Source organism: Pleurodeles waltl, chromosome 2_1, assembly GCF_031143425.1.
Source record: "Pleurodeles waltl isolate 20211129_DDA chromosome 2_1, aPleWal1.hap1.20221129, whole genome shotgun sequence".
Lineage (NCBI taxonomy): Eukaryota > Metazoa > Chordata > Amphibia > Caudata > Salamandridae > Pleurodeles > Pleurodeles waltl.
Genome location: NC_090438.1, coordinates 728,990,316 through 729,009,691, shown reverse-complemented (window position 1 = coordinate 729,009,691; position 19,376 = coordinate 728,990,316). Strand labels below are relative to the sequence as shown.

Below are 19,376 nucleotides of genomic sequence, written 5' to 3'. Positions count from 1 at the left end.
CTTTTTCGTCCAGAAACATTGGAGCAACTTTATTTACAATTAGAAAATTAATGCACTTCATTTATCTTGACAGGACTCACAAATTATTGCATTAGCTATTATTGAGATTAAGGACTCATTATCACATAGTCACCAGCTCTGTTCTTCATCCCAATTTATATTTTTCTAAAATATTACTCACGATGTTTAAGAATTAACTTCACGGAGTCTCGTTGAACTCTACATTGCACTGGGAAAGAGGCCCAACCTAGGTGAGTCAAGGACGTGTGATCATATTTGGTTGATTAGTAAAAGGTGAGTGGCGAAATCGATCTGAGTACTTCATTTGAAATGAAAACTCAACCTCTGGAAAGTATTTTAGGTATGCATTTACTACTACCGTCTTTATGTATTAGCAAATAAGAATAACTAGTTTCAAGTGCCTGCAACTCTGTACATGTGCAAAGAAGTCATTTCCATGATAACTCCTAGAGACTAAAAGAATGCACGGGTCTAAAGGGTAGACCATATCCAATTCAAAGGCAAAGATAACATTTGTATCCCATGAATAAGAAAGACGTTACAAAAAGGCCTTAAACACTGGAATCCTAAAAACTGGTGTTTGTTTTACAGCTTGGTGTTCTGTAACAATATGACCAGCCTAGTCAATGTAAATCAGCGTGTTCAGGATCTGGCTGTAGCAAAGTCCACTATTTGTGCCCTCAGGGTCGAGGTGTTTTTCAGCTTCAAAAGCAGGCCGAGGTGCTGAAGTAGTTCCAATGTCATCTCAACTTCGGTTTGTAGCTATTAACCAGAAAGATTCTCAGAAGAGCTGAAGGTGCCCTTTGGTGTTGCATGGCCTTGATTATAGTGGCATCAGGTCAAGGCATAATGCTCTCGGACTTCATTTGCCATGGAGCACAGGCATCTTCTGTGTGTGGTGGGGGTGTGTCCTTTCAAGGCCGAAGGGGAGCAGTCTGACTGGTTCTTGGTATAGTGCCCTGAAACCCTGTGCGTGGTCTTCCTCCTGGATGCAGGTTTAAATGGGGCTCTTGGAGATCTGTAATTTCCAGAACTGGAGTCTTGTGTGGTCACAGAAAGTTTGACTACACTCAACAAGGGTCTGTGCTGCACAGGAAGCCATCCCCCTAGTCATTGGAGTAGACACCCTGGACATTCTCACCTTTCTGTAAGTGGACTTAGCCCATTTTCGGTGACTCAAATCACCTTCTATGATATGCAATGCATGCCATAGAATTGCTTTTATTTTTGTCCTTGGGAATGCACAGGTTAGAGACCTTTTGCATTTCCCCATCCCTCCCTACTCCCCCCCACCCCCAAAGACACATCAATCTCCTTTGACCAATCACATAAGTCAATCCCGAAACAGTCATCGTTATTGAGTTAATGTTCAACCTTGTCATAACATTCGGTTTTCTGATCCTCCTGCACTGAAGTCCTCAACTGATGCACAGTTGCTATAGAGCCTTCGACCCATATGCGAACCCTTGGGTGGGAAAGCAATAGGAAATGCAGTGTGTCCTTGAGCACTGTTTCAGGGGAGTTACCTCAAAATTCCTTTGAAGGAAAACATCTTTTAATGGTCCTAGCTCAACACCTGATGGCTCGAGTCTACACAGCATGTGGTGTACTGCTACACATGCTGCAAACAGGACGAATTAGGAAGAACATTTTAGCTTTCAGCCATGGGACACTACCCAGGGCCGGGGAGTGGTGGGAGATGTCTCAGAAAACTGCAACTGATGTGAACTTTGGAGCCCCGAGAGAAAAAAAAATGTTTAACAATGATCTGATCAGAAGGCAGGAGCTTTCTCTGTAGCAGATGCAATTTTCAGCCAAATGTTTTTTTAGGTAGACAAGGAGCTTTCTCTGTGAGAAATCGCATTAACTTCACCTACAACAGAAAAATATGAGTTGTGGTCCCCAGCGAACAAAGTTTATCATGCCACAACTGATTTGTCATGCAACGAGATAGAATGTACACAATTAACACACTACCTTTATACAACCAGACTTTTGATTTAACCTTTCTGTGAGTTTTGTGGCTGGTGTCAAAGAACAGTTCTAGTAGGCCATTAGATAAAAACCAGCATTGGAGAAAATACATTTTGAAAATGTGAGGCATTAAAGATTCAAGGGAAAAGACCAAGCAAAATATAAAAATCACACATAGGCAACCCTGATTAACGAATGTTGCTACATTTAAAGTTTCTGGTCCATTTGGGCAAACCATCAGTCTTCAAGAAATGCGTCTAAAATTTGATTTTTACCAGCAAAAGTCACAAGGAAAACCGTGTGATATGCAAGAAATAAAAGCAGAAGTAAACATTTTAAAGGACCGCAAGTCAGTTTTCGGCTTTACAATTAAACATGAAAATAATGCAAGTGGATCAAGGCAAAGTGACGCTGGGATGAAAATAGCTCAAATCAGTACACGCAGCTGCTTTAATGCAAATAAGTTGCAAACATTGCAATAAAAATAAAAGGCTGGCAGTTCTACACAGGCAATGTTACTTACGTTTCACCATCCAGTCCATCCTCCCTCTCAATGATTGTAACGGTTTGATTGAAGACTGCATCCTGGAATACGTTTCCCTATGAAGCATGATTTAAAAAAAAAAAAAAAAATTATTGATCCATCATCTGTGCATTTAATTAAATAAAGAATTAAATACATGCAGTAAAGGGGACAGACCTCATGCCACCTTCCAACCCCCTCCCCCCTTAGCACAATATTCAATAATCGTCCAAAAGAAAATGACAATCTCTATTACTATGACAAAAATGAAAAATTAGGGCAGCAATAGTAAGGGAAATTAATCCATTACAGTTTTCTGTAGAACGCTTTTGTAGAATCCTCAGTGACTACAAAGGATTTCAAAGCACTTTTAAAAACTAACCATCATATCGTTATTATGTGGAACTCATTTCCACAGCGATTATGCAAGGGAAGACTACAGCTGCCTGCACCCCCTCTTTATTTTCTCTCCTATTTTCCAGAAATCCTAACTGAAACAGATTAATATAATAATATGGCGGGAGAGGTCAAAAGAGTTACTTCTCATCCCTGTTCTCCAACACAGATACTCTCTCAGATTTAATTAAAGGTACAATACATGCACAATGAAGCTTGTATGCCGACTAGATGAGGCAGCCACACAAACATCTGTCCATTTTAATAGCTTTAAATCCACCATCTTCTGTTCAACATCACCTTTGTGGCAGACAGGCCTTACAACAGCATGTTCAGCAAATTTGATGGCAGATAGGTGGATACTGCGTGTAGGCCTGCCAGGCAAGGGTCGGTTAGCATTTTTGTTGATACGTGACACAACCCAGTAGCTATTACCTCTTTAGTTTAAGGTAGGCCCATGAGAAAAGTCAAGTAAGAAACAGTAGCTTAAATGTATGCAATTTTTTTTAAAAAGTCCAGGTATGATCTTAGAGCAAAGTTTACTTGTAAGGTATGACAAGAATTCTCTGCTAGAGGGTAGTTAATGCAGATTTAATTTGTTTGAAAGCTCAAAATGACACCAGGAAGAAAGGAAGTACAAGTCCCTAAAAGATACACCTAGACACCAGAAGGAGGCTTAGACTATCTACTGTTCATCCCTACAGTCCTCTCAATAGTTCAGATGGGCATTTTGTGTGCACTTAGGAAGTCAGTAGTCACTCAGTGATAGTAGATTGCGGTGGAACATCTACCGACACATTTTGGTAAGAATCTATATATAACGGCATTCATAATGCACACACTACTTCATGGTGCAGGTCCAAGTGGAAGAACGTGCCCATTGAGTATCCCTAAAGAAATCCACTCTGGTGCAAGTCAATGAATCATAAGACTTGCTGAAACTTTCATAAGCAGCCATATGCAACCTCTACACTTCATTGAAAGTGGTCCCCTTTGGAGCATGAGTATAACACAAGTATGCTGGATCAGAGCTAGTTCACCTAACCTGGATATCCTGCCTTCAGTTGGTATTCTCCATAACCATTCTTCTATATACAACACCATAATGCATCATCATAGTAAGCAGAGTGGAACCAGATAAAGAATCATTCCAACAATGGCTCAGAAAATTTTGTATGGGTGTCCAGTGTGTAACATCACCTTTATGACTGTTCACATAGGGCAGAAACTCAGGAGACATATGATGGGTCTTAAACAATAAATGTGATTTCAAATACTTTCAAGACCTAAAGAACTTGCACGTTGCTAGGTCTGCCAATGTAACAAATTCACATTGCTAACACTATGTTCCATGCTCCCAGAACCATGCTCAGAGAGGATTTTCCCTTTTGAAGCTGGTTTAAGTCAATGTCTCAAGCATTGTCTCAGATTCTCAGGCTTTTAAAAACGACTGCTAGGCTTAAACAAAGTAGCAATGGTTCGGACTGCTCCAGACTGGGCAAGACAGCAGCAGTGCCAGACCTGCTTCATCTATTTATTCAGCCAGATGGGATATTTTGGGGAACCCTAAGTTGCTGAATAAATATCAATTTCAGACAACATAATGCACCAAACGCTCCAACAGCATACTCTTCCACAAAGGAAAGCGACTGGCAATATGGTGTTCCACATTCCACATTATAATGCAAGGCTCCAGTTACCCTCATTACCGGTCCTGCAAGCAGCAATAGCTGCAGCTTGTTGGCTAAATATGTTTGGCAACATCTAGCAATGAAACTGACTGCTGCTTGACTTAGAGTGCAGAGGTGTGTACTGAAGGAGTGAAGTGGAATGACAAGGATACAGTGTTGGCTAGGAATGGCACTTTTTCTAGAGAAATATACCAGCCATTGTTCACATTTAAGATTCGGCAAGAGCACAGACAAGTTACTTAAACACAACTTTGTGTAAGTTAATTTGCATTCATTTTAACATGGCCCTTCTGTATTTGTTTCCTTTAATTATCAGTGAGGGACCTTTAGGGATCTCTATTATACATTTTAAAGTGCTTTCTTCTTAAATTTACTGTTTAAAGTATAATAGAATAAGGGGAAGTATATACGGATAAGGGGCAATATAGTGGCTTTAGGAGATAAGAGTGTTGGTGCTCCACAACAGAGCCTGCCTCCACAAATTGGCTATTTTATTTCTTTTTTTAAATAATCAACTTTCATTAGGATTGAGGGGAGTTTTGAAAGAAAGATTCATTGCCTGCACTGAACCACCTAGTACCACACGTGCTGTCTTCTTAGCTTAAAATGGCAGCTTGACTCACACCATTTTTTAGATCTGACATAAGCGTAAGACCCCCTGTATACTTTTAAGTAATACTTCTGTGGGCTTCCAGCTATTTCATTTGTTAGTTTGTGTAATTTAAAAACCCTTGCTTGCTAGTCGTCAGTCATGCCTCATTCGACCTTCCTGTGTGGGAGCAGTGACCAACTACTGTATAATTACGCGTTGTGCTATTTATCTGGTGTGTAGGGGACTTTTTTTTTTTTTTTTAAACTATATTTCCTGCTCCTGTACAGGGACGCTTCCCTTTTCATTTGCAGAGCGTTCTTCCACTGAGCTTAAATCAGACTGTTAATCTTGGTCACATTTGGTCTTTGTGGGCCCTCTGCACCCTCTCTCAGCTGCCTGGCTCCCGCCATTTCTTGGCTTGGATTTTCTTTACCATGTGTGCCTGCCTGTGTGCTGAGAGCAATGGTGGAGGATCGCATGTAATTGCTTAAAGCCTAGTCACCCAGCTATACCAGAGCTTTGCTATCCTTAGAGACAGTGCCCACTTCAGCTCCATCTTGGGAACCCACACACAGCTACATTAATGCACCTCAATTCACACACTCCAAGCCCTCAGCCATGCCAGTGCCAGGAACCCCACACATTCCGTTTCCCAGAGTACCTCAGTTCTTGCAGTCAGTACACTTTGTTGTTCCAGTACTAGGACCCCGGGTGCAGCTCCATCAGTGCACCTCTACTCTACCCCCGCAAGGTCACTTCCTTTACTATACTGGCACCTGCTCACTTACAGTTCCATTACAAGAGCTCAATTTTAATACTCAGCCCCACTGCCAAGCCAATACAGGACCCAAAAGAACAAAACAGCTAAGCCAGGGCACCTCAAGTCTAACATCCAACGCTACTGTTGATGGGAACCACCACAGATTCACCAGAATTAATCAATTCTAACATTCAGTGCACATTTCTTCCCAATACTAAGGCTCACACAGATCCTTCAGGACTCCTCACTTCTGTGGTCAGAGGCAATGCCACTCCCATCTAGGCCCCACTCGCAGCTTCACCAGGGCACCTCCAGGCTAACACTCGGCAAAACCGGCAAACCAATACTAGGTTCTACATGTAGCTCTATTAACACACCTCACTTCTGACCTTGTGTGCCAGTTACTATTTCAGTACTGCAGCCCACATACAACTGTCAATGCACCTCAACCCTAACCTGCAGCACCCCATTAATCCAATACCAGGAATAACACTCTGCTCAGTTTCTCATTCCTCATCCACTGCCTTTGTTATTCCAACACTGGGCCAGGACACAGCTCTGCCTACACCCCTAATCCTGATCTGAAGCGCTCAGATATTGCTGTATTGAGGTTCACATATAACTCTAATGCACCTCCTGCCGTTCTGCAGTGCCCCCAGAGTGTTCCACACTGACTTCTGTTTGAGGACGTGTGGGAGCCAATTAAATCTATTCTTGGCTGTCGTCTTTATTTAGGAGGGTCCATTCCACCTATCTCACTCCGTTCTTTCCTTTACTGTTTACTCTCAATCTTTTCTTTCTCCCCACTTCTCTTTCCAGCTCTTAGAATCCACACATTAACAGTTTCGCTCTCTTTCAACTGTTTATTTCTACTCCTCTCTTTTTTATTTCCCACTTCCTCTTGCTACCTCCTCTTTCAAAATCGCAAAAACTTGGTTATTCCTTTCCTTGTTTCTTTCCCGTCTTTTCTTCATCAGGTGTTCATTCTTTCACTATTGTTTTCTCTTCCCCTAATTCTTTTTTATTTGCTTTTTCCTTCAACGCCGTATGCGTCCTTTCACTTTATTCTTTATCTTTCTTCCCTTTTTTCTCTGGTGTTTTTCTTATTTTTACCTGTCATTTTACTATAAATCCCTCTTTTTTTCCAGTCTGTATGTGGAAGCCACAAGTTACTGGTCGGGACCCGAATTTCCATGGTGGTTTTCCCATTCTGTGCCTGTGGGAAATGTGTCAGTACATACGTGCCCTGGTTCTTTGCTGCTTGTTTCCCTCACCATCTCTTTTTTCTCTAATGTTCATTCTTCTCGTTCCTTTCACTATTTTTTCCTCTTTATCTTTAGTTTGCGAGCTTCCTTCCCCTTTTCCCTTTGTCTCACACGTTTGCTCCATTTCTTCCCTTTGTTGTGTTTTCATTCTCATTCTTTCATTTCTTTCTTTGCTACCCTTTCTCTTTCTTCCTTTTGTCTGTTGTATTCCTTTCACTTCTCTTTTTTTGCCCCATCCACTTTCTCTCCTGAGGCCTAGTGATCAATGGAGCAACAGGTGGAGTGGCACTGGGGCCCAGAGACCTACGGATCTCACTAAACTCGAATGACTGCTGTACTTACCTAACGAGATTGGTTGACTGCAATTTCCTTTCTTACCCCATGACAAGTTACTACGCCACTTACCCTCTCCCTCTTTCCTCTAGACGCTCTCTTTCCTTTCACCCTCCAATGTGTCCCAATTGATATTTTTGTCATGCTAGGTTCCTGAAGAAAGTTTTTTAAAAATCTTTTCTTCCTCTTTTTCTACTCATGTCCCTGCCAGTGAGGCTGCTTAATAAACAACACTTATCAATATAAAACATTGTACTGTCCAGTAAGTGTTACTGGCAAACCCCCACTGCTAGACTTCCATTGCTTTTCACCAAGAACCCTGTATAATCAGCAATAAAACTTTGTTTTGAATTGATATTTAGCTGTAGTGGTGTGGAACATACATTGAAGGTAATATTACAGTACCTTCACAAAACAAAATAGTTGAAATTGTTTCAGGTGAGGTTATATTATGGAGTACCTTTTTTATTTTATTTGTGCTTGGGTGCTTGCAGTTCTAGCCAAATAAAACTGAAATATATAAAATTACAAGAACACAGATGCAGGGAGAGAGCCAGGACTAGATGACAAACACATGACATCTGATAACCTGAGATCCATGAAAACGGGGTTCCTAAATGACACTGACAGAAGAGGCTGCTGCCAATAGTGTATATCATAGACGTTTAATACAAATGTAACATATGTAAAGATAAGATTTTAAAATTAGATGAAGATAACCTATTTGAAAGCCCGACCATGACGTCACCAAAGGTTTCCCTCCTGTTCGTCTTAATTATGAATATATTTTCAGAAACATATGATAAATTTGGTTTTGCAACACAGAACAGTTGTCTTTTTTGGTGCTCTACCAATTTTCCCCTACAGCCATTTGTCTCCTTGGAAACAAAAAAATGCTTTGCATAGCCATTTATTAGTTTTGACCAATCACATTTTAATGCTGGAGAAGTCTCTTACAGGGTACTGACAAAGTATGGAGCGAAATCTGAAAACATGCACTATAAGTACTTAAGTCCTATGTTCCAGAAGATGATGTTAAGCACATCCATTCTTTCATTACCAGGTCTACGCAAAGTATAATAAAGCATCTTTGAACTCCTAATGCGTCAATACATCAGCAAAACAGGTTTTTCATTTAGATTCTGGTGTATGTAGTCCTGTTCTCAGGACTACAAGTATTTGAATGAACAGAAAAAAACTGGAAAGGATGCACTATTCACGCAGAGTCCACATCTTGTCCAGCTTTACCTTTAATCTGCCAGGACCAAAGTCCACGTATTGCTCCTATTTAATTCCTTCTGTGTTTCAGACACCACCATTTCCCCTCAGAGATCATCCCATGCGTTCACTGCCTTAAATACATTCAAATGTCAATCCTGAACTTCCTCAATTCTACTCATTCTCATTGTGACGAGCTCTAGAATCGAAAAATACTCTTTAATGCTACTCAATTAAAATGTGTAGCTAAAAGTCTTTTAAAGCCTTTTTAGGCATGTGAGCGTCACTGTTTACACGTAATACACGTAATATGCTGTATTCATGTTCTCAGAAAAGCAACAAAACATATCTGAGATGAGAGCACACACCTTGCGCTTCATAATCTTCAAGGACTTTCAGAATCATAGGTGGACAACTGCAGAGAAGAAAGCATGCAGATGTGTCCATGTCCAACTCATCAGGCTGTCCATCTCCGAAGTCAAACCTTTATAATCAGGGATGTGGAATTCCTATAGCCCGACGCCCGGGACATCTTGTTTGGGGTCAAGGGCAACAAGTTTTTATGTTTACTTTGTCCTTGGGACAAGTAGGCCCAACCCCCTGCAGCACAAACCCTTTGGTTGCTTGTTTACAGAGAGTGGAATTCTCTGCAGTTGAGGTAATGTGTTTCCAAAAGATAATGCTGTTCGAACTTGTATATATGGTTCATTATTTGAAAGCCTTCATTATTAGGGTGAGTGCTGTAAATAAATGTTTTAAGGTCACACTTCACTACTGACGTTGGTTCCAGTACAAAAAAAAATAAAACGTGTACACACATGTTTGAAAAGTTTAGGCTAAGAGGCTAAGTATAATGCTCCCAGAATGCTCTCTGATTATATGCAAATGAAGTGTCATTCAGTAAAATGTGTTGATGCATGCTAGTATTTCCCAAAAATATTTCTAATGGAAAATCAGTGTAACCATTTTCAACACGATTATGGGAAGCATGAAAATAAACAAACACTGACAAAGCCAACTGATCTGACATATTTTTATAAGTCTTTTAGTTTCATCAATGCGTGTCTTGTTTTGACATGGCTTTTGTAACACTTTATTCTTGTGGGAGCTAGCTACCAGGCCCTCAACATTGTAACAAACATTGGCAAAACCCCCCCAAAAAGTTTTTGAACTGTTAAAGCACACGTTGCCACCAGCGGCATAACAAAGGCCCGCAGCTGCCCTCCAGGGGGCCCCTTCAGCACAGCACCTGCCCTGAGTGAGTCTGGAGAGGGGGCTCCTCCATGTTCTTTGCAAAGGGGCACCCTCCAGTTTTGTTACGTCACTGATTGCCACTGTAGTTCCCGACACTGAACAAAACTACTTTGTGTGGCAATATGCTCCTTGTGGAAGAGCAGAATGCGATCGCTCACAGTTAAGCCAGCCGAAAGAGAGAGAAATAGAAGTTTAATAAAAACAAAATGTCTTTAACACCAGACCTAATTAGGGACCAAGACCCACATGTAGGTAGCTTTTTGCATGTCGCAAACAGCGACTTTCGCTGTTTGCGACATGCAAAAAGCACATTGCGATACACAAACCCAGTTTTGCGATTCAGTAACCTGGTTACCGAATCACAAAACGGGTTTGCGACTCGCAATTGGTAAGGGGTATTCCCTTCCTAATTGCAACTCGCAGTGCAATGTAGGATTGTTTTGTGACCGCGAACGCGGGCGCAAACCAATCGCAGTTTGCACCCATTTCAAATGGGTGCTAACACTTTCGCAAAAGGGAAGGGATCCCCATGGGACCCCTTCTCCATTGTGAATGTCACTGTAAACATTTTTTCAGAGCAGGGTTATGCATCTCGTTTTCCTTTAACCCCTTCCCCGCCACGGACGTAATGGTTACGTCCATGGCAGCGCCCGTGTGGCGCCATGGACGTAACCATTACGTCCAGGGACTGGCAGTCGGGGGAAGCGCTAGCGCTTCCCCCGAGGGCCGCCCCCCAACACCCCCAGGCCAGGGCTGAAAGGGGCTTCGATCGCGCGCTGATTTCATGGAAAGGGGGAATGACGCGCTGGAAGCCATTTGCTTCCAGCGCGTCAAGGGAGAAGGTGAGTATTTCACCTTCCTGCGGGGTGGGGGTGCTCTCAGAGAGGCATCGAGGGAAAGGAAAGGGTTTTCCTTTCCCTCAATGTCTCTTTGAGCATTCCTGCTGCCCGATCGCGATGCGATCGGGCAGCAGGAATGCCCACTAGACACCAGGGATTTCTGTATGTGTGTGTGTGTGAGTGAATATTAGTGTAGGGGAGCGACCCCTTGGGCAAGGGTCGCTCCCCTTTGGGGGCACATGCTTTTTACGTCGTTTCTGCCCCCCCTGGGGGCAGATTGGCCCTATTGTTAGGCCGATCTGCCCCCAAGGGGGGCAGAAAGCCACTAGACACCAGGGATTTTATTGTTGATTTGTATTTTTTGTGTTGGGGGGCGGCCCCTTGGGCAAGGGTCGCTCCCCTTTGGGGGCAAATGTATTTTACGTCGTTTCTGCCCCCCCTGGGGGCAGATTGGCCCTATTTTTAGGCCGATCTGCCCCCAAGGGGGGCAGAAAGCCACTAGACACCAGGGATTTTATTGTTGATGTGTATTTTTTGTGTTGGGGGGCGGCCCCTTGGGCATGGGTCGCCCCCAGGGGCCCTCATGTATTTTTGGGCAGTTCTGCCCCCCTTGGGGGCAGAGAGGCCTATTTTTTTTAGGCCTTTCTGCCCCCAAGGGGGGCAGAATCCCAATAGCGCCAGAAATAGTATGTATGTATGTGTGCTTTGTGTTGGGGGGTGGCCCCTTGGGCAAGGGTCGCTCCCCCCAGGGGCGCAATGTATTTATTGTCGTTTCTGCCCCCCTTGGGGGCAGATTGGCCCTATTTTTAGGCCGATCTGCCCCCAAGGGGGGCAGAAAGCCACTAGACACCAGGGATTTTATTGTTGATTTTTATTTTTTGTGTTGGGGGTGGCCCCTTGGGCAAGGGTCGCCCCCAGGGGCCCACATGTATTTTTGGGCAGTTCTGCCCCCCTAGGGGGCAGATATGCCTATTTTTTAGGCCTTTCTGTCCCCAAGGGGGGCAGAATCCCCATAGCGCCAGGGATACTATGTATGTGTGTGTGTGCTTTGTGTGGGGGTGTGGCACCTTGGGCAAGGGTCGCCCCCCCCCAAAGGGTGCAATGTAATCTGGGTGATTTCTGCCCCCTCCCCTTGGGGGTAGATTGGCCTATTTTTTTTTTAGGCCCATCTTCCCCCAAGCAGAGAAGACTAGACACGGGAAAATGAAAAAATGGTTAGTGGCGGAGTGTTTGTCAACTGGCGAAGTATTTACTTTTATGATAATAACAGTTTTTCTCCTTTTTGTTTTAGTTCAAAGCTTTTGCTGACTTTGCTGTGGCTTGTTGCAGTTTTGGCAGTAGTTGTCCTGCGGTTTGCGTAGTTGCATGTTTTAGGTAAGTAAATAAATTTACTCCAAGTGAGTATTGTTGCAATGCATGAATGACATGTTTGTAGGTGGTGTACTGAATGCAGGATTGTGTGTGAAATTGTCCTTAGAGTTATGCACAATGATTATTGTGTTGTCTTATGTCTAATTTGCTTTTTTTTTTCTCTTTTTAGTGGGATATCGTTGGTGATTGCTGTGGCTGTGCAGAGAAGTTGCTGGTGAGTCAAGCTTTTTCAGGCAAGTGAGCAGTATAGTTTTTGAGTTTATAATTCTTAGTGATAAACCTATACTTTGTTACTTATCTTACACAGTGCTGGTTGTTGGTGGTGTATTTGTCCAGTTAATTTTAGTAGGAAGGATCATGGCCAGCCGTAGGATGACCGCTCAGCAGGTTGTTAGTGTGCTTTTTGAGTCATCTTCTGACCATGAATATGAGACTGACTCTGCATCTGAGGCAGAGGAGGAAGTGCAGGATTCTGGAAGTGAATTTTCTGTCAGAGATGAATCATCTGATGATGAAGCCACTCTCAGTGCTGATGAAGGGCCTGTTTTAGAGGAGGACAGTGATGTGCCAATGGTGCAGGAGCCAGCGGCTGAAAGGCTTCCCATTGGAAGACCTGACGCATGGGTTGCACCAAACATGGAGCAGCCACAGTTGCCTGCGTTTACTGGTTTTCCAGGGTGTCGAGTTAATACGGAAAACTTTTTGCCCGTCAACTTTTTTGAGTTGTTTATGGACGATATATTTTTGGAAGAGATTGTTGAGCAGACTAATTTGTATGCAGAGCAGTTTTTGAGGGACAACGCTGCCAGACTTCGGCCACACTCTAGAGCTAGCCGGTGGATTCCCACAAATCTGGAAGAGTTGAAAAAGTTCTTGGGTTTAACTTTTTTGATGGGGCTGATAAGGAAGCCGTCGCTGTCTTCATATTGGTCTACTAGTCCCTTGATGGCAACTGCTATATTTCCTGCCATCATGAGTCGTAACCGGTATGAGCTTCTTCTTCGGATGTTGCATTTTGTAGATAATGCTTTAGCCTTGCCACGAGATCATCCTGATTCTGACCGTCTTTTTAAGATTAGACCTGTCCTTGATCATTTGGTAGATCGGTTTTCAGAGATCTATGTTCCAGGGAAAGAAATATCTGTAGATGAGTCTTTGGTCCTGTTCAAGGGTCGTTTGGTTTTTAGGCAGTACATTCCTAGCAAGAGGGCACGGTATGGAATTAAATTGTATATGCTGTCAGAAAGTAGTACAGGATATGTTTATAATTTCCGGGTCTACACTGGTAGGGATTCCAATATTGACCCCCCTGGTTGTCCTCCCACTTTTGGAGTTAGTGAGAAAATTGTGTGGGAACTTGGTAGACGACTGTTTAACAAAGGTCACCATTTATATGTAGATAACTTCTACACTGGAGTTCGGTTGTTCAAGGAGTTGTTCAGAGTGGACACTGTTGCTTGTGGCACAATCCGCTCTAATCGGAAAGGCTATCCAAAAGAGCTTGTCTGTAAAAAACTTGAGAAGGGACAGTGCAGTGCCTTGCGGAATGATGAGCTGCTAGCTCTGAAATTTGTAGACAAGAGGGATGTATACATGCTAAGCACCATCCATGATGAGAGTACTTCACCTGTGGCTGTTTGGGGTCAGGTTGCCGAAGTGCGCAAACCTGTGTGCATCTTAGACTATAATAAGCACATGGGTGGTGTTGATAGAGTAGATCAGAGGTTAGAACCTTACACTGCTGCTCGTAAGTCTTATGTGTGGTATAAGAAATTAGCGCTTCACTTGTTCCACTTGGCAACTTTTAATGCTTTTGTTGTGTTTAAGGATAGTTCTCCAGAGTCAAGGAAGACATTTGTGAAATTTCAGGAGTCTATCATAGCTAGCCTTGTTGTGCTGGAACAGGCAAGAGTTCCTAGAGAAGCAGTGGTGGAGGATGTGGCTAGATTGAAAGATCGTCACTTTGCTGAGCACATTCCTCCCACGGCCAAAAAAAACTTTCCTGCTAAGAGATGTAGAGTCTGTGCTCGAAGAGGTATCAGGAAGGAGACTAGGATGTACTGCCCTGATTGTCCTTCAAAGCCTGGGCTGTGTGTGGGTGGCTGTTTCAGGAGCTACCACACACAGAAGAATTATTGGGAAATTCCGTGAGCGTAAACTGGTGTTTTATATTTTTATATGTTCGGTTTCACGGTTGGCATTAGTCATGTATTCAGTTAGAGCTTTTGTGTTTGTAGTTTTGTACTAATTTATGATTAGTGGTTTCTTTGTTGTTTAAAAACAAAAAAAAGGGGATGGCATGTGTAGAGTGGCGCTTGGCTGGCGGCGTGGGTGTGGTGGCGCTTGGCTGGCGGTGTGTGTGGGGTGGCGCTTGGCTGGCGGTGTGTGTGGGGTGGCGCTGGGCTGGCGGTGTGTGTGGGGTGGCGCTGGGCTGGCGGTGTGGGTGGGGTGGCGCTTGGCTGGTGGTGTGGGTGGGGTGGCGCTTGGCTGGCAGTGCCGGCCAAACGCCAGTCCACACACTCATCAGCTGGTGTGATTGCTGTATCAGGCATGTGGGCGTATGAAAGTGATGGGCCCTTGACTGGCGCTGTCTGTGGATGCGAGTCTTGTAATGTGCTGGGCCCGTGGCTGGCGGCGTGAATGGTCTAGTGCATGTCATGTATGAAAGGTGTGTGAATGGACTGTAAAGCGGTTGGTGCCTTGTCGTGGCTTTACAGCTCACGAGCTGTGAGTCATTGGTTCAGTTTTTTGGCCTTTCAGTTATTACCAGTGCATTTCACTTTTGTGAAATCTCTTGTTAATAAAATTTGATCTACTGAACCATCACTCACCCTCGTGCCAAATCCAACCAGTATGTGTGGTACAAATGACAAAACCTGCTCCGCTGTAATCAGGCGTCGCAGCACACTTGAGACACGCTAGGTGCCTCAGGTGGGACCCCGATGATGAAGCATGCCACCAACTTGGTTGGTGGGTGAGGGGTCTTCTTCACATAACCTAAGTGTGTTTCTTTTCACAATTTTAGTGTTTGGCACATCACGGACGTATGTGCACACATCAAAGTGATATATTCCAAAAATACCTGTGTTTGGGGGGGAGGGCCCACCTATGTTTTTGGTCCTGGGTGCGGCCGTCATGTAGGGAAACCTACAAAACCCAGAAACTTTTTTAAACTAGGCACCCCAAGGAGTCTAGGGAGGTGTGGCTTGTGTGGCTCCCCCAACATTTTCTTACCCAGACTCCTCTGTAAACCTCACAATTTGCATAAAAAAGCATATTTTCCTGATTTTTCTTAGTAGGATCACCGCTCCAGCACAAAATTCCTACTCCCCAGTTTTCCCCTCAGTCTCCCAAGTAAAATGACACCTCACTTATGTGGGTCCCCAAAGCAGAGTCCGTCTAAAGATGTATAAAAGAATATGCCCTTATAAACTTGCTGTGCTATCCCTTCAGGTTTTGGGCCTTATTATGTTGCAGGCACCTGGGCCACCCACACAAGTGAGGTATCATTTTTATCGGGAGACTTGGGGGAACGCTGGGTGGAAGGAAATTTGTGGCTCCTATCAGATTCCAGAACTTTCTGCCACAGAAATGTGAGGAACATGTGTTTTTTTAGCCAAATTTTGAGGTTTGCAAAGGATTCTGGGTAACAGAACCTGGTCCGAGCCCCGCAAGTCACCCCTCCTTGGATTCCCCTAGGTCTCTAGTTTTCAGAAATGCACTGGTTTGGTAGGTTTCCCTAGGCGCCGGGTGAGCTACAGGCCAAAATCCGCAGGTAGGCACTGTTTTCTCCCAAAATTGTGGATGTGTCCACGTTGCGCTTTGGGGTGTTTCCTGTCGCAGGCGCTAGGCCTACCCACGCAAGTGAGGTATCATTTTTATCGGGAGACTTGGGGGAACGCTGGGTGGAAGGAAATTTGTAGCTCCTCTCAGATTCCAGAACTTTCTGCCACAGAAATGTGAGGAACATGTGTTTTTTTAGCCAAATTTTGAGGTTTGCAAAGGATTCTGGGTAACAGAACCTGGTCCAAGCCCCGCAAGTCACCCCTCCTTGGATTCCCCTAGGTCTCTAGTTTTCAGAAATGCACAGGTTTGGTAGGTTTCCCTAGGTGCCGGCTGAGCTAGAGGCCAAAATCTACAGGTAGGCACTTCGCAAAAAACACCTCTGTTTTTTTCCAAAATTTAGGATGTGTCCACGTTGCGCTTTGGGGTGTTTCCTGTCGCCGGCGCTAGGCCTACCCACGCAAGTGAGGTATCATTTTTATCGGGAGACGTGGGGGAACGCTGAGTGGAAGGAAATTTGTGGCTCCTCTCAGATTCCAGAACTTTCTGCCACAGAAATGTGAGGAACATGTGTTTTTTTTAGCCAAATTGAGGTTTGCAAAGGATTCTGGGTAACAGAACCTGGTCCGAGCCACACAAGTCACCCCTCCTTGGATTCCCCTAGGTCTCTAGTTTTCAGAAATGCACAGGTTTGGTAGGTTTCCCTAGGTGCCGGCTGAGCTAGAGGCCAAAATCTACAGGTAGTCACTTTGCTAAAAACAGCTCTGTTTTCTGTGATGTGTCCACGTTGTGTTTTGGGGCATATCCTGTCGCGGGCGCTAGGCCTACCCAAACAAGTGAGGTATCATTTTTATCGGGAGACTTGGGGGAACATAGAATAGCAAAACAAGTGTTATTGCCCCTCGTCTTTCTCTACATTTATTCCTTCCAAATATAGGGGTGTGTGTAAAAAAGACATCTATTTGAGAAATTCCATGTAATTCACGTGCTACTATGGTCACCCCGGAATTCAGAGATGTGCAAATAACCACTGCTCCTCAACACCTTATCTTGTGCCCTTTTTGGAAATGCAAAGGTTTTCTTGATAGCTATTTTTTACTCCTTATATTTCAGCAAATGAATTACTGTATACCCGGTATAGAATGAAAACGCACTGCAGGGTGCAGCTCATTTATTGGCTCTGGGTTCCTCGGGTTCTTGATGAACCTACAAACCCTATATATCCCCGCAACCAGAGGAGTCCAGCAGACGTAACGGTATATTGCTTTCGATAATCTGACATTGCAGGGAAAAGTTACAGAGTAAAAAGTAGAGAAAAATTGATGTTTTTTTCACCTCAATTTCAATATTTTTCTTTTTCAGCTGTTATTTTCTGTAGGAAACCCTTGTAGGATCTACACAAATGACCCCTTGCTGAATTCAGAATTTTGTCTACTTTTCAGAAATGTTTAGGTTTCTGGGATCCAGCATTGGTTTCATGACCATTCCGGTCACTGACTGGAAGGAGGCTGAAAGCACAAAAAATTGCACAAATGGGGTATGCCCCAGTAAAATGCCAAAATTGTGTTGAAAAATTGGGTTTTCGGATTCAAGTCTGCCTGTTCCTGAAAGCTGGGAAGCTGCTGAGTTTAGCACCGCAAACCCTTTGTTGATGCCATTTTCAGGGGAAAAACCACAAGCCTTCTTCTGCAGCCCCTTTTTCCAATTTTTTTGAAAAAAACGAAATTTTCACTGTATTTTGGCCAATTTCTTGGCCTCCTTCAGGGGAACCCACAAAGTCTGGGTACCTTTAGAATCGCTAGGATGTTGGAAAAAAAGGACGCAAATTTGGCTTGGTTAGCTTATGTGGACAAAAAGTTATGAGGGCCTAAGCGCGAACTGCCCCAAATAGGCAAAAAAAGGCCTGGCACAGGAGGGGGAAAAGGCCTGGCAGCGAAGTGGTTAAGGAAAACGGGCTGCATTACAAAAACAAACAAAAAAAAACTGCTTTATTGAAAAGCAGTCACAGACATGGTGGTCTGCTGTCTCCAGCAGGCCACCATTCGCGAGGAGGTCGCAAATTGCGACCCACCTCATGATTATTCATGAGGTGGGCATTTGCGAAGCCCTTGCGAATCACAGATGGTGTCAAGGACACCATCCTACATTCGGATTTGCGACTCGCAATTTGCAGGTCACAAATCTGAACCTACCTACATGTGGCCCCAAATTCTTAAAGAAAGTCACAAAAGTGCACCCATGGTATATGTCGTACCCCTATAAAATATTTGTGAACTGTATTTTAGCATGGGTAAATACGATGTGTAGATTTGCTCATGTGAAAATCTATTGAGCATTTGCAAGTTCATTTTCCCTCCAGCCACTTTCTTCCCAACCCTGGAAGAAGTTCTAATTCTGCCATTGTCAGGAGTAAATGTCCAACCTTTCTTATTATGGGAAAATATTAGAGAGAAGCTGGTAAAAATCTTTAAAACATGCAGGTTAGTAGGTTTGCAGACTCAAAGGCATTCCAGCCCTGAAACTATTGCTTACTGCTTCCTCCAGCCCCAGTATGCAGATCTGCAGAAAGGTGGCAAAATAAGGAAATTGCTACAGTAGCGATTGAAACTCCAAGTATTCAAGCCCTACTATGGTAGTAGCCCTGGCATAATCAGAGAGGCTATTAATTGCTGCCATAATTTGTCGCCACACTACATGGCACCAAAGGGACAAGTAGATCTTTTTACAGGACAAGTAGATTTGAGAAGCAACCTGTCCCCTGGACAAGTAGATATTTTAATAAATTCCACACCCCTGTTTATAACTTCGGACTTGGATCATCCAGGAAGCAATTAGCGTACCCAGGAAAACAGAATGCAAAACCACGATGAACTGAACATGAATGGTGGAGGAATGTTGGCTTTGCTCCTCCACCCCTGGTCCAGCTATTAATGGTTACAATTATTGCATGAATACGGACAGCCATGAGAGTCCAAAATCTCCAAAAGTAAACCTGCCATCAGAAGAGATGTGGTATCTTTTTCAAGATATGCTCAAAGTTATGCACATGTGTTGACTATGACAAACTTTTCTCCTCCAAGCAGTGCACAGGCATAGAAGATTGTAGGTTGAGACACTCTGGTGTAGAGTACCTCAAATGTTAAGGGGTCTTTCAACCTAACTGTAGCGGTTGGCCGAGTGGAAAGACTAGCATGTTGGGGGTTGTACCTGTGTTTAAACACTAGGAGAAGCATGCTTCTGGCAGCATGGAGCTGGGACTCGTACTGGAGGGCGAAAGTGCTAATGTCACAACAGCCCAGCTCAACCAGAGGCAGAGGAAGCAGAAGGTGGTCATACATGGTCTACTTGATGGGCTG

The 19,376-nt window shown here is 43.8% G+C and overlaps 1 protein-coding gene across 1 annotated transcript in view; it reads right to left on the bottom strand.

Annotated features, from left to right (window-relative positions):
• Positions 1 to 19,376, bottom strand: part of SSR1 (signal sequence receptor subunit 1) — a 112,593-nt gene that overhangs the window by 43,180 nt on the left and 50,037 nt on the right. Inside the window, exon 5 of the mRNA XM_069217298.1 lies at positions 2,519 to 2,595. Within this exon, the coding sequence (XP_069073399.1) occupies positions 2,519 to 2,595 (77 nt within the window). The remainder of the gene's footprint in view (positions 1 to 2,518; positions 2,596 to 19,376) is intronic.